The 12138-nt window shown below is 52.4% G+C and overlaps 2 protein-coding genes across 6 annotated transcripts; one reads left to right on the top strand and one right to left on the bottom strand.

Annotated features, from left to right (window-relative positions):
* The first annotated feature begins 127 nt into the window (after positions 1–127).
* LOC104832875 (C-type lectin domain family 2 member A-like) lies at positions 128–8581 on the top strand. Of its 5 annotated transcripts, none has more exons than XM_010569275.1 (9): positions 135–220; positions 1249–1476; positions 2288–2392; positions 4961–5157; positions 6196–6252; positions 6692–6784; positions 6886–7070; positions 7178–7281; positions 7665–8581. In XM_010569275.1, exons 4-9 carry the CDS (start codon positions 5133–5135, stop codon positions 7819–7821), a joined length of 621 nt encoding a protein of 206 aa, XP_010567577.1. In that variant the 5' UTR covers positions 135–220; positions 1249–1476; positions 2288–2392; positions 4961–5132; the 3' UTR covers positions 7822–8581. The 5 variants fall into 5 exon arrangements, with proteins under 5 accessions (XP_010567573.1, XP_010567577.1, XP_010567574.1 ...); XM_010569272.1 differs by having other exon boundaries at positions 6177–6252; XM_010569274.1 differs by lacking the exon at positions 135–220 and adding an exon at positions 574–843 and having other exon boundaries at positions 6177–6252.
* A 315-nt stretch (positions 8582–8896) lies between these two features.
* KLRF1 (killer cell lectin-like receptor subfamily F, member 1) lies at positions 8897–11644 on the bottom strand. Its single transcript, XM_010569293.1, has 5 exons — positions 11569–11644; positions 10722–10811; positions 10137–10337; positions 9561–9715; positions 8897–9144 (listed from the first exon to the last, which is right to left on the bottom strand). The coding sequence occupies exons 1-5, from the start codon at positions 11642–11644 to the stop codon at positions 9025–9027; spliced, it is 642 nt and encodes a 213-aa protein (XP_010567595.1). The 3' UTR covers positions 8897–9024.
* Positions 11645–12138: the final 494 nt, after the last annotated feature.

Below are 12138 nucleotides of genomic sequence, written 5' to 3'. Positions count from 1 at the left end.
CCGCGACGAGTGGGACACAGGGAGGGGTTTACGAAAGGGGCGACACGGTGCTCTCTGCGATTGGCTGGCTGCCCCGCCACTCCTGGACGTTGCGCGCTGATTGGTGACGGCGGAGGGCGGGCCGCATCGCGACTCTCCTCAGAGCGATCCGGGGCGTGCGATGGCGGCGGCAGCGGCCGGAGCCTTCCTGGGGCGGAGCTGGGGACCGGCCGTAGCGCAGGTGGGGGCCGGGGTCGGCTCTGCCCGGGGTCGGTCCCTCGCTGCGGGGCCGAGGGGGTCCTGCGGGGCCGGGGCGGCTGTTTTCTCGCCTCGTCCGTCCGTCGGCTTCCCAGGAGCGGCACCTCATGCCCAGTATAGAAGCTGGGGGGAGCGGGGAGCAGGGGGATCGCCGCTCGGGGAGTAACTGGGCGCTGATCGGTGGGTGTTGAGCAGTTGCATTGCGCATCACTTGTATGTTCCAATCCTGTTATTATTACTATTGTCATTTTATTAGTGTTGTCATTATAATGAGTTTCTTCTTTCTGATCTCTTAAACTGTTCTGATCTCAACCCACGAGTTTTACTTTTTTTTCCCTGATTCTCTCCTCCATCCCACTGCGTGTTGGGGGGCAGGAATGAGTGAGCAGCTGTGCGGTGCTTATTTACCGCCTGGGGTTAAATAGCAACAGTCAGCTCTAAACCAGCCATGTCACTCTGGCAGGTGAAGATGCTGACGGTGGGCAGTGTCAGCAGATGCACTTGGGAGTTTTTGACCTGATGCCATCCCTGTCACCCACCCTCCCCTGGGTTTTTGTTTTTCTTGATGGAATTTACTGAAGCAGCTGGTTTAATCCAAAAAGGAATGTGAGTGGATGGGACTCATTTAAGGATGGTATAAAAAGCTGGGAGAGAGGGAAAGGGGGAGATGTGTCTCTGCCTCCATCCCCACTTTTGCCACCCAGGTTGGGGGACACAGAGGTACAAGGGCTGGAGCAGCTCCCACCTCCCTGGCACCCTTATGGGTGCTGGAGGGGTTAGAGGAAGGTCAGCAGTGGTAAATACTGCAATAATTAAGTTGCCTTTGAGCTGGTTTGTGTTGATGGTGCTGGGGGTGGACTGTTTGCTCTGGTTTTTATTTTCATGTGTGACTCTTCTGAGGCAACTGTGAAGGCTCACCTGCTGATCTGCCCTTGCCGAGTGTTTATTTCTTTATTTTTTTGGCTGGAGAGTGTATAGAAAGCTTTATGTGCCCTCTGTATTTCTCTGTAGGAGACAAGACACAGGGAGCTCTCAAGAGATTCTCAGCCCATCCCCATCCCGAGGACCCCCTGTGCGGGGCAATCCGAGGATGCCAACCTGCCTCCACCCACTGCCAGGGCAATGCCGCGTCTCAGCGTGGGCTGAAAAGCCTTGAGCCAGTCGGTAACGGAGCCGGGAGAGCTGAAATTGGTGGGCTCCCAGACGCTTGCACCCACTGCCTTTCCCTTGGACCAGGCAGTGAGTTATGTGGGGTAAAAGCCCCAAGGAAAGGGGGTAGGAGAGCGTTGCGTGGTGGGAGGTTTGGGCTGGACCTGGGTGAAGCAAGTTTAGCCTAGAGATTGTTGTACCAAATCCAAGAGAGAGGGGAATTCCTGACCAGGGAAACTGTCCATTAGGTTGCTGAAATAATTTGTTACTGCTGCACAAGCTTGTGTTTTTATCTGGTCCCATCCCTTGGTGTGGTCCATTACATCATGCAAAAGCTGAGTGAGCTTTTGCAGTTCTCTAATGATCACACTAGCTGTGAAAACAGAGCAGAGAAACCACTGTTGATGCTGTGCCTCAAAAACATCCAGCCTGGGGGTGTCTTGGAAGCACCAGTGGGTTGCAGCTTTGCTCTGATTCTGCAAGTCCTGGCAGAGCCTGGCTGGGGTTTGGGATGCAGCCACTGCCCCATGTCCCCATCTGGCTTTGGTGGGTGGAGGAGGGAGTAAGATTAACTCAAAAAAAAAATAATACAGCAACTCTGATAAGGTGGTTCCTAAGGCAACAGTACTAGTCAGAAGAAGGAGTGATTTACCATGGAAAGGGTGGGTTTCAGCAGCTGCTTGGTATCGGATATTAGACGCCTCTGTTTCCAGTACTACAGGTAGGCGATAAATTTGGGGTTCAGGAGCAGAGAGTATCCCTGCATGTGTTTAAATCCCTCACCTGGATGGAGGCTGTGGGCGTGAGGAGGGGGGAAATCTGCAGATTTTCTTCTGCCACGGAGAAAAAAATGTGCAGTGGAAGTTGGTTGTTTAGCAGGAACTTACCTGTCCTCTCCCAGCACCTCCTGGAAGCTGGAAACCCCAAGTTCAGCAGCAGCTTCCCCTCGAGTGTGGACTTAGGAAGCAGGTGTAGAAAAGCCCATTTTCCTTCAAGCACGCAGAGGGTGAGTTGGGAGCCTGCAGAGACGAGCGCTGGGGCTGCCTCACAAAGCCCCACAGAAGGGAGCCCCCTACCTTCGTTTGGGGGCAAGTTTGGTTTTTTTTTAACACCCTCTAGCATCTTCCCCTTCGGCACTCTGCTCCCTTCTCCCCTGGGACTCCCACTCCAGCTCAACCCAGGCTGTGGGTTCCACGTTGGGGTCCTGGTGACCCCAGGGTGTCTCCTTGCAGTGGCACCTCGCTGTGTCCCCTGTTGCCTAGGGTCCCCCTGCCAATAAAAGGTGGGGTTTTTTTCTTTTTTGCAGCAGTATTTGGGTCTTGTCAGGGCATGAGGGATTCAGTCCTGTTTGCTGCATGAATTCCTCGCTCCTTGGGTGCTAGACAAAAGCGCCTTTAATTTATTTCAAGCACGTGCTGCTTGCAAAGGCATTACTTCTCCGGGCAGCAATGTTTCCCCCTACCATGGCCATGAACTAGAACAATGTTCGCCTGTAATATTTTTGACATGCTTTTTGGGACACAAAAATCCTTTATTTCCCACAAGCCCAGTGTATTTGGGAGTATCTTCTGATGATCAAGTTTCTCTGTTGTTCCCCATTTGGTGTCTTTTTGCTTCCTCTTCCTCCATCACCTGCTGTTTTACTCCAGAATGCACCAAGCTGCAGCCTAGGGCAGGAGTAATTTGGTTTTGCCTGTTGGGGACAGCAGCAAAATGCTCCATCAGTTAAACCCTATTCAAAATCAAGTGTTTGGGGAGAAAAAAGATTTCCTTTTGAATCTTACTTTTGCAAACACACAAAGGTTGTTCTTCCCTGGAAAATTGCTGCAAATTGGAAGGTTCAAAGTGTAGGTACCGGTAATGTAATTTGTATTTACAGTGCTGATATTAAACAGGAACACCAGCTGTGCATCTGATGTCAGGGTTGTATATGTAGTTTTACTAAACATAGAAGTTCTTTGTTACAGGAGCTGCAGCTCTTGGTGACTTCAAGGGCTTGTTGGCAACAGCATCTGCAGGTTTTTCTGGTTTGCATTAATGGGTTCTTGGTCTGTTTTTTCTGAGGTTTTTCTTGTAAATGTGAATGTTCTACAAAGAGCTCCTGCAGGACCGCTTTTGCTTCTCCGAGTCAGACCTGAATCTGTTCATGTGTTGCCATGGGCTTTGAGAAAAGGTGGCATCCATGGAAAGGTCAAAACCCAAAAGAAATTAGAAAACCAGTTTGTAAGAACAAAGTAGGAAAATATGCTGTCGTGGGAGGTTTTGAAAAGCAATAACTCAGAGTGAATGCAGGCTGGGATGTGGAAAAAGGAGTGTATTGGCTTTGCATGGCAAGATTTTGGTAGCGGGGGGGGTGGGGGGGCGGTTACAGGGGTGGCTTCTGCAAGAAGCTGCTGGAAGCTTCCCCTGTGTCCGACAGAGCCAATGCCAGCCGGCTCTAAGACGGACCTGCTGCCAGCCAAGGAGGAGCCAATCAGCAATAGTGGTAGCGCCTCTGTGATAACATTTTTAAGAAGGAAAAATGTTGCTGGGACAGACAGAAATGGCAGCCGGAGAGAGAGTGAGAACATGTAAGAGAAACAACCCTGCAGAACCCCAGGTCAGTGAAGAAGGATGGGGAGGAGATGCTCCAGGCACCGGAGCAGAGATTCGCCTGCAGCCTGTGGTGATGAAGACCCTGGTGAGGCAGGCTGTCCCCCTGCAGCCCATGGAGGTCCATGGTGGAGCAGATATCCACCTGCAGCCTGGGGAGGACCCCACACCAGAGCAGGTGGGTTCCCGAAGGAGGCTGTGACCCCGTGGGAACCCCACGCTGGAGCAGGCTCCTGGCAGGACCTGCGGATCTGTGGAGAGAGGAGCCCACGGAGCAGGTTTTCTGGCAGGACTTGTGACCCCGTGGGGGACCCACGCTGGAGCAGCGTGCTCCTGAAGGACTGCACGCCATGGAAAGGAGCCATGCTGGAGCAGTTCGTGAAGAACTGCAGCCTGTGGGAAGGACCCACGTTGGAGAAGTTCGTGGAGGACTGTCTCCCGTGGGAGGGACACCACGCTGGAGCAGGGGAAGAGTGTGATGAGTCCTGCGCCTGAGGATGATGAAGCGGCAGAAATAACATGTGATGAACTGACCGTCAACCCCATTCCCCATCCCCCTGCACTGCTGGGGGGGTTGGTAGAGAATCCAGGAGTGAAGTTGTGCCCGGGAAGAAGGGAGGGGTGGAGGGAAGGGGTTCTGAGATTTGGTTTTATTTCTCATTACCCTACTCTGGTTGATTTGTAATAAATTGAGTTAATTTTCCCCAAGCTGAGTCTGTTTTGCCTGTGATGGTAACTGCTGAGTGATCTCTCCTGTCTTTATCTTGACCCGCCAGCCCTTTGTTATATTTTCTCTCCCCTGTCCAGCTGAGGAGGGGGAGTGATAGAACGGCTTTGGTGGGCACCTGGAGTCCAGCCAGGATCAACCCACCACAAGGAGAAAAGGTGCTGTGAGGGAAAAAAAGAGGTTTAGAAAAAAGTGCTGTGATGAGCAGCACTGAGGTTTTGGGGAGACTGTGAGCTTTTGGGCTTTTTATTTTAGTGACCAGAGGAGGAGCATCCTGGCAAAGCCCTGGGACAGAGAAAGACCTGGTGGGTCCCTGGTGCCGTGCTGCAGTCTCAAGGTGTTCTTGACCCTGCTCGCCTTGTTGCTGGTGGAGTTGAGGGACGTGCTTGTCCCCGGAGGGTGCTGCCGCCCCTTGGTGGCACCAGGGATGGCGGAAGCTCTTCAGGATGCAGGTACATGAGCACCATCCCCTTTCTTAGAGGCTTTAAGAGCAAATGGTGGGGAGATGGAGGGGGTGGTTCTGGCTTTGGGCTGGGGGACATGGCTCAGATGGGTTTGAAGGGCCACCCAGCACCATGGGGGCTGACCTGAGGGTCCTGGAGTGGAGACTGGAGCTGAAAACACCTTGGAGTTGAAGAAGTGGGGCAGTAATTGAGATGACACCTCTCCAGGGCAATCAGAGCTGGCAGAAGCCCATAAAATGAAGGCTGGCTTGGAAAAACAAAGCAAATCCTGTTTTTTTGAAGGCAAAAATCTTGTTTCCCTTCCTGCCATGCATGTAAACCAGAAGAAGGGGTGTCCTAGCTTCGGCTGGGATAGAGTTAATTTTCTTCCTAGTAGCTGGTATGTTTGGGTTCACGATGAGAAGAATGTTGATAACACACTGATGTTTTCTGCTTTTGCGAAGTAATGTTTAGATAAAATCAAGGATTTTTCAGCTTCTCCTGCCCAGCCAGCAGGAAGGCTGGAGAGGCACAAGAAGTTGGGAGGGGACACAGCTGGGACAGCTGAGCCAAATTGACCAAAGGGGTATTCCACAGAATGTGATGTCATGCCAATATAGAAAATGGGGGGAGTTGGGCTGGGGGGATCGCTGCTTGGGAACTAACGGGACATCGGTCAGAGGGTGGTGAGTAATTGCACTGTGCATCACTTATTTATTCCAGTCCTTCTATTATTATTGTAATTTTATTATTGTTATTATTACAACTATTTTCTTCCTTTCTGTCCTATTTCAGGGTTCTTATCTCAACCCATGAGTTTTAGTTTTTATTTCCCCGATTCTCTCCCCCATCCCACTGTCGGGGGGGGAAATGAGTGAGCAGCTGCGTGGTGCTTATTTACTGGCTGGGATTAAACCACAACAAGGGGGAATGCTGCTTTGACTGTCCTGGGACAAAAGTATCCAGGGTCAGGCCTGTCCTACTGAAGAACTTCGCAGCATTAGTGGTAACTCACTTCATTTGCACAGGCTTCTTGCTTTTGCACAGGTGAAGAGTCGGCTGCTGTAATGATGCCATCGCAGCAGAGAGCAGAGGAAGGGACCAGTAAGCACCAGTCTTGTTTTGAGGATGTTGTTTCAGAGGTCGTGGCCATGCTTAGCATGATGTGGGCAGCTAAAATGTAGTTAAAATAGCTGGGGTGAGGATGATGCAAGAAAGGTAAAACTGTTTGCAAGCTGCAGGAGGCACAGGGCAGCCCAAGCTGTGGGTCCTGGGGATGGTGCCCATCTCTCCTGGTTGACGGGGTATGGAGAGGATGCAGTGAGGTCAGGGAGCCCTAAAAATCCTTGGAGGCTGATGAAAGCACTGGGATGCACCCCCTGACCTGAGCCTGCACCCCACTGTGGTCCCCCACGTGCTTTGTGGCTGTATGTAAAGGTGTTGAAGGCACCCGTGGGGGGAATACAAGAGCTGCAGGGAGCTTGGGGTGCTCTTTGTGCCGTGGGTTTGCCGGCTGTGCCTCTTCCATGCAGTTTGTCCCCAGGTTTTAGCCTCAAGTGCATTAAAGACAAAAAGGTCCCCATCGGGGTCACCGTGGTCATAGCAGCGTTGCTTCTCACCATAATCGCGCTGGCGGGTAAGTGTCTGGAGGTGGAGGTGCCCACCACCAAAGTCCTCTCCTCCCCTGGAGAAAACCCAGTGGCGTAAGTCACCAGGACGTGTTCTGCTTATTTCCAGCTAAGAAATGCCCGTCCTGTCCATCCGGTTCCTCTCCTGTCCTTCCCAGCTGCCTGGGAACTGGGATCGGGTATAGGGAGAAGTGCTTTTACTTTGTGGAGGATGAAACGGACTGGAACAGGAGTCAGATCTCTTGCCTTTCTCTTGGAGCCAATTTGGCCACCATTGACACCCAGGAGGAGCTGGTAAATGAGAAATCCCTGAGGCAGTGGTGTGTTGGTGGCTTTTGGGAAGCAGATTTGGGATTCCCCTGGAGGGTGTTGCACGAATGCTTGCTTTTCCCCCCCTCTAGCATTTCCTCTTGCGCTATGGGAGTTCCTTGCACTACTGGATCGGTCTCCACAGGGAAGGCTCTGGACCTTGGAAATGGTCCAACGGGTCCCTCTTCAGCAACTGGTACGTCCCCTCTTCTTCTGGAGAACATAACCATGGCCTAGGCTGAGATGGGTCAGGGATTGAATGCAAAACCATGGCCTAGGCTGAGATGGGTCAGGGATTGAATGCAAGAAGACACAGAGAGAGAGAGAGAGATAAAAAATAAATTTGATGAGGGCATCCCTAGATCAACCCCCCTTGGGACCAAGCAACTGAAAATATTCCCTCCTTTGGGGGCAGGGGGACAGTTTTTGTCCTGCATGGGGCAGGTTGTTTGCTGGGGAAGGGTGCTCCGTGCTCCTTGCAGCGCTGTTAGCCTGTATGGGAGATGCTCAGCCGCTGACCTGCAGCTGACAGCAACCCCTTTGCTTCCCTTTGAGTTTTCCTTCTGCTGTTTGGTGCAGGTTTGAGGTCCGGGGCAAGGGCCAATGTGCCTATATCAATGCTGACGGGATCAGCAGCGACTGGTGCTCCCAGATGAAATACTCTGTCTGCAGCCACCCGCAAAAGCACCCCAGTGGGATTCAGAAAGATTCGGAAATCACTCTGAATTTCACCTGAAATTTTCCCTGTCAGCAGAGAAGATCAACCACAAGCTGCTATTAACCCTACACAACATGGTAGTGAGTGTCACAACGTTACATATTTATTTTAATTTTAGCTTACAAAAGCAGAAACTCCTCATGACAATGACACAGAGCCGTGACCAAAGGATCCTTACTTTAGTCTGACCACTAGAGTCTTTCCAGTTTTGCAGACTTGGGAATATTGAAGAGGCTTGGAAAACTCCCTGCTTTGCTGGCAGGTGCTGTGCTGCAGAACTCAGTCCTGCTGGTTTTGGTGTCTTTGTTCTTTGGTGGATTTGGAGGAGCTGGAGGTGGGGGGCAGAAATGCAAAGTGGAGAAATGAAACAGAATTGCTTCCGAGTCCTGCTCTGGGATGTGTTTTGGCATCCCGGCACGATGCCCAGTACCAATTCTGTCCCCATTGTTCCTCATGTTGTTTCCTCTGGCTTAAATCTCGGTGGCCTCTTTCTGGCAAATCCACTGGAACAAAGCGCTGCAGATGTGGGAGTGCAGCTGATCCCTCCAAATCGCGGCACAAGCTTCTGTCTCCATGGGACCCTGCACTGGGAACCTCAAAAGCACCGTGATGGCAATCAGCCTGGCGTCCTGCACTTGGACGCTGTTTCCATGACAGTATTTATCTCATGAGGGTGTTTTCCCCATAAAACCTGAACCAGGTCAGCAGTTGTCCACTCAGCTGTGAGCACGGGAAGGTACCAGCCTCTTGTTTTTCCAGCTGTGTTGGGGGAGCCTGTGCTCCCCCAAAAACTTGTTTCTCCTCCCCACACCCCCATGTGTGTATTACTTGTCTAATAAATATTAGCTCTATCAGAATCTGCCTTTTTTCCATATGCTGGGGTCACTGTGGCTACCACAGCACCCCCGTGTGAAAAATATTACCACTGGGGCAATCTTCCCACTTTTTAATGGGTTGAAATTTCCCTGCCTTTGCACTTTGCATTTGGGTGTAAAATAGCAATAACGGTTTAATTGCTTTTTCCTTTCTTTTCCTTCTTTCGCAGCTGGGCTGCAGAGACCGGACCTGTGTCGCTCTGGTTTAATTTGCTCCCATGAGCCTTACTGCTGGCTCCAGAGGGATTTTCGGAGTAGCCAGGTCTGTGGTGAGCATCAGGCTGGGAAATATTTCCCCTGGGACATGGTTCTTGCAACCTGCTCATGAACCAGAGCAGGACAGTACTCACAAAGCTTCCTGTAAAGGGGATCCATCCTCCCATGTCCAATTTTTCCCTCTCGTCTGGTTGATGCTCAGCCCCAGCCAGGCTCTGGAGGTGTTTCCGATCATGTCCCTGACAAAAGTCTGGGAGAGAAGGGATGGAGACCTGATCCTGCCTGTGGGGGTCTGGTCTGGGATGAGCTTGGCACATCCCAGCTACAGACTGGGGGGGCTGGAGAGGTTGGTGGGTTCTTTGGAAGAGGTGGAAGAGTGATCTGGAGATGATGGGCAGGGGAACAGTGTTTTTTGGGGTGATAGAGGAGCCTCTAAGCTCATGTATGGGGCAGCGTGTTTTTGCCCTTCTCCTTTCATCTCCTCTCAGCTCATGTTTCTGGGGTTTTCCCCTGAAATCCTGCCTGGCAGCGTGGGCTTGGATGCTTTGCAAGCCAGGAAGGAAAGGTCAGCCACAGTCTGGGGGCTGTGTGGCTTTTTGTGGAAAGCAAAGCTTAAAAAAGCCAAAGGCGAGGCAACGCTCGAGCCTTTCCCCCGCAGTTAGTTACCTTCTCCTCCACGCTCTTCAGCGTGACCAGCTGAGATTGCTGGTATGAACAGTTTTCTGCCGCCACCTCCCAGGCTCCGGTTTTTGTGGAAACCCAGTAGCACTTGGCTGCAAATGGCTGCCAGCCTGCGGGACACAGCCGGCAAACCGAGGTGCCTGCGGCAGAGGATGAGTGTGAGTCCCTGGCCCTGTGGGTGCCGTGGGGCAAGGGGCTTTTGCAACCCACCCTGGGATACTGGAGGCTTTTCCTGTTGTTTGAGCCCCTCCAGGTGCCTTTTTTGGGAGAAGTGGGCTGTGCCCATGCTGGAAAAATCTCCCCCCTGGTATGGGGGGAAAGCACGAGGAGCAACGGAGGAAGGTGTTGAGGGCATGGGGTGGTGCAGGGAGAGGGTGATGTGGATGGGGACAGCAGTTGGGAGGACTGGGGGAGGGGGGGTCTTGCAGTGCTTTCCCAATGTTCCTGGCCTTGTTGTCCCCCTTCCATGTGGAAAGGGGACAACAACCCTCCGGCATCCCTAACGATATGGGGTCTCCACCCACAGCCCTGAAGCTGTGGGTGATGCTTGAGCCATGGTACCTGTTGCATGGCGGCTTCCTTGCTCGCACAGCCGTTGTCTCAGCTGCAGCCTGAAGCACCTCAGGGGGCATTCGCACTCTGAGATGTTCGATCGGCTGGTATTGGTCGGGCAAGTTTCCCAGGAGTATGAGCCCTGGCTCAGGATGGGGCCATTTCCACCTGAAATGAGGATGGGTTTGACCTGCAGGTTGGTGCTGCTGCCTTGAGACCAGAGGATGCAACTGCTGGGGTGCAACCCCTGTGCAAAGCAGCCCTTGGGGATGGAGCAAAGTGCTGCCTGGGGACAGGACTCTCTGGGGGGCGGAACCCTGGGGTCTTTGCAACCACCATCAGTGTAGCGAAAGGGACCTGTATCAGAACAGGCTCCAAAAACACTTAAATCAGCCTGTGCGTGTCCACTGGGGGTATGCTGGCAGCTTTCCCCCTCCTGCCCAGTGGGGATAGCCGCTACCAGGGGCAGAAATTGCCCAGGAGCTGCTCCCTGCTAGAAATAAGGCCAAAATCTGCTCCAGCCCAGCATGGGGCTGGGATGTGGTAGATTTGGGGAGATTTTCACCATTTTGGATGACAGACCCTGCTACTCACCCTGTTGCTGCAGCAGCCACAGCACAATGCCTGCCAGGACTGCGGTCCCAACCCATCCAGCTCCCAGCAGCACCCAGTACCACCAAGGACCTGCAAAAGGACCCATACTGGGAGTGAGGGAGGAAGCAGCTCTTCTGTGGTCTTTGCCCTGTTTTTAACACCCTTTGTTTCAGCGGGCAGGTACCTCCATGACGCTCTGCTTAGTGAGAAAATCTTGCAAATGTCTGCGGGAGCAACAGAGCTGAGAAAACCCACAAGCTGCCTTGCTTGCTTGACTGGGGAAACCACAGCGAGCACGCCTGCAAAGCCTTGGAGCTGGGAGCTCAGCTCCTCTCCTCCCCGAGGTGCCTTGGGGAAGGGAAGGACCCAAAGCAAAGTCCTTGGGATGCCTGAAGTGATGGAGAGAGGTTGCCGGTTGCTGCACAGCTCCTGCTCAGCCTTGCTGAGCTGCAAAAAAAAAAAAAAAAAAAAAAAAAAAGATGAGCACATGAAGACCTGTGTGGAGGGATAGGGGTGTTCTTGGGGCTTGGCTGTATTTTTCCTCCCTTTCCAAGCAAATCAGGCTATGGGAAAGAAACCGGCTTGTGCCATCGCTCTGCCCCAGGCTGGAGATAGGTAGCAAACCTGCTTGAGAGCAAAGCATTGGGTTTTGGCCACCATCAGCTCAGGAAACAGATGGAAAAGCCATGGGAAATCCTTTCTTCCCTGTGCTTTCCTGCAGGGTAGGGGTCCAGTAGCATTGGGGATATCAGCTCCTCCAAACCCCCTCTGTCACCGAGGAGAAATTCCATGAGGTCAGGAGGAGCCCAGCACCCACTGTGCAATGGCACGGAGCAAATTCACTTACCGGGAAGTTTCCTGCAGCCGCCAGGAGCTGAGCGCGGTGGCACATCTGGCTTGGCGTAGACAGTGGTCAATGCCATGGCCGGTCCCTGTCCTTGCAGCATTAAGGTTCAGGGTAACAGAGGGATGGTTTTTTTTTTTCCGCCCCCGGAGCAAAAGCAAGCTCAGAGACTGGCAGTGGTGGTGGTTTTTGCGTCTGGAGTCACAGCTAAAAACCCACCCTCGCTGTTGTGCCCCAGCTGTCTTGTCTCTCCTCACTCTGCTCTTCCACCTGCTGTGGAAGCCCACAAAGAACTGTTTCTGAAAGCAAAGCTACCTTTTTTTAAGGTGTGGAGCAGCTTGGCGTGAGAAAGGAAGGTGCCGGAAGGTCGTCTTCTACTGGGGAAAGCAGCCTCCTCCTCCCGGTGCCGGACTAGTGCTGTTGCTAGCATGGACTAATATATATATATATATATATAGATATATAGATATGTTTTTTTCTTTTCAACCCACTTTTAAGCAGAGTGAAGAGCAAAAGGATATGATATGCTTGCAATCTGCAGAGCGCTGGTTAATTTTGGGGGTGTTTTCTAGC

Source organism: Haliaeetus leucocephalus, unplaced genomic scaffold, assembly GCF_000737465.1.
Source record: "Haliaeetus leucocephalus isolate CR32 unplaced genomic scaffold, Haliaeetus_leucocephalus-4.0 Scaffold267, whole genome shotgun sequence".
NCBI classification, from domain to species: domain Eukaryota; kingdom Metazoa; phylum Chordata; class Aves; order Accipitriformes; family Accipitridae; genus Haliaeetus; species Haliaeetus leucocephalus.
This window is presented reverse-complemented; position numbering and strand designations above follow the sequence as displayed.

Excerpts from the sequence above, each read along its gene's own strand:
- LOC104832875 (XM_010569271.1), top strand. The coding sequence starts at position 161 with ATGGCGGCGGCAGCGGCCGGAGCCTTCCTGGGGCGGAGCTGGGGACCG. Across the intron at positions 221-6,176 it reads GGGGACCGGCCGTAGCGCAG|GCTTCTTGCTTTTGCACAGG; the intron begins GTGGGGGCCGGG and ends TCATTTGCACAG. Across the intron at positions 7,071-7,177 it reads TTGACACCCAGGAGGAGCTG|CATTTCCTCTTGCGCTATGG; the intron begins GTAAATGAGAAA and ends CCCCCCCTCTAG.
- KLRF1 (XM_010569293.1), bottom strand. The coding sequence starts at position 11,644 with ATGGCATTGACCACTGTCTACGCCAAGCCAGATGTGCCACCGCGCTCA. Across the intron at positions 9,716-10,136 it reads AGGAAGCCGCCATGCAACAG|GCACCTCGGTTTGCCGGCTG; the intron begins GTACCATGGCTC and ends CCTCTGCCGCAG. Across the intron at positions 9,145-9,560 it reads TGAAGAGCGTGGAGGAGAAG|ACTTTTGTCAGGGACATGAT; the intron begins GTAACTAACTGC and ends CTTCTCTCCCAG.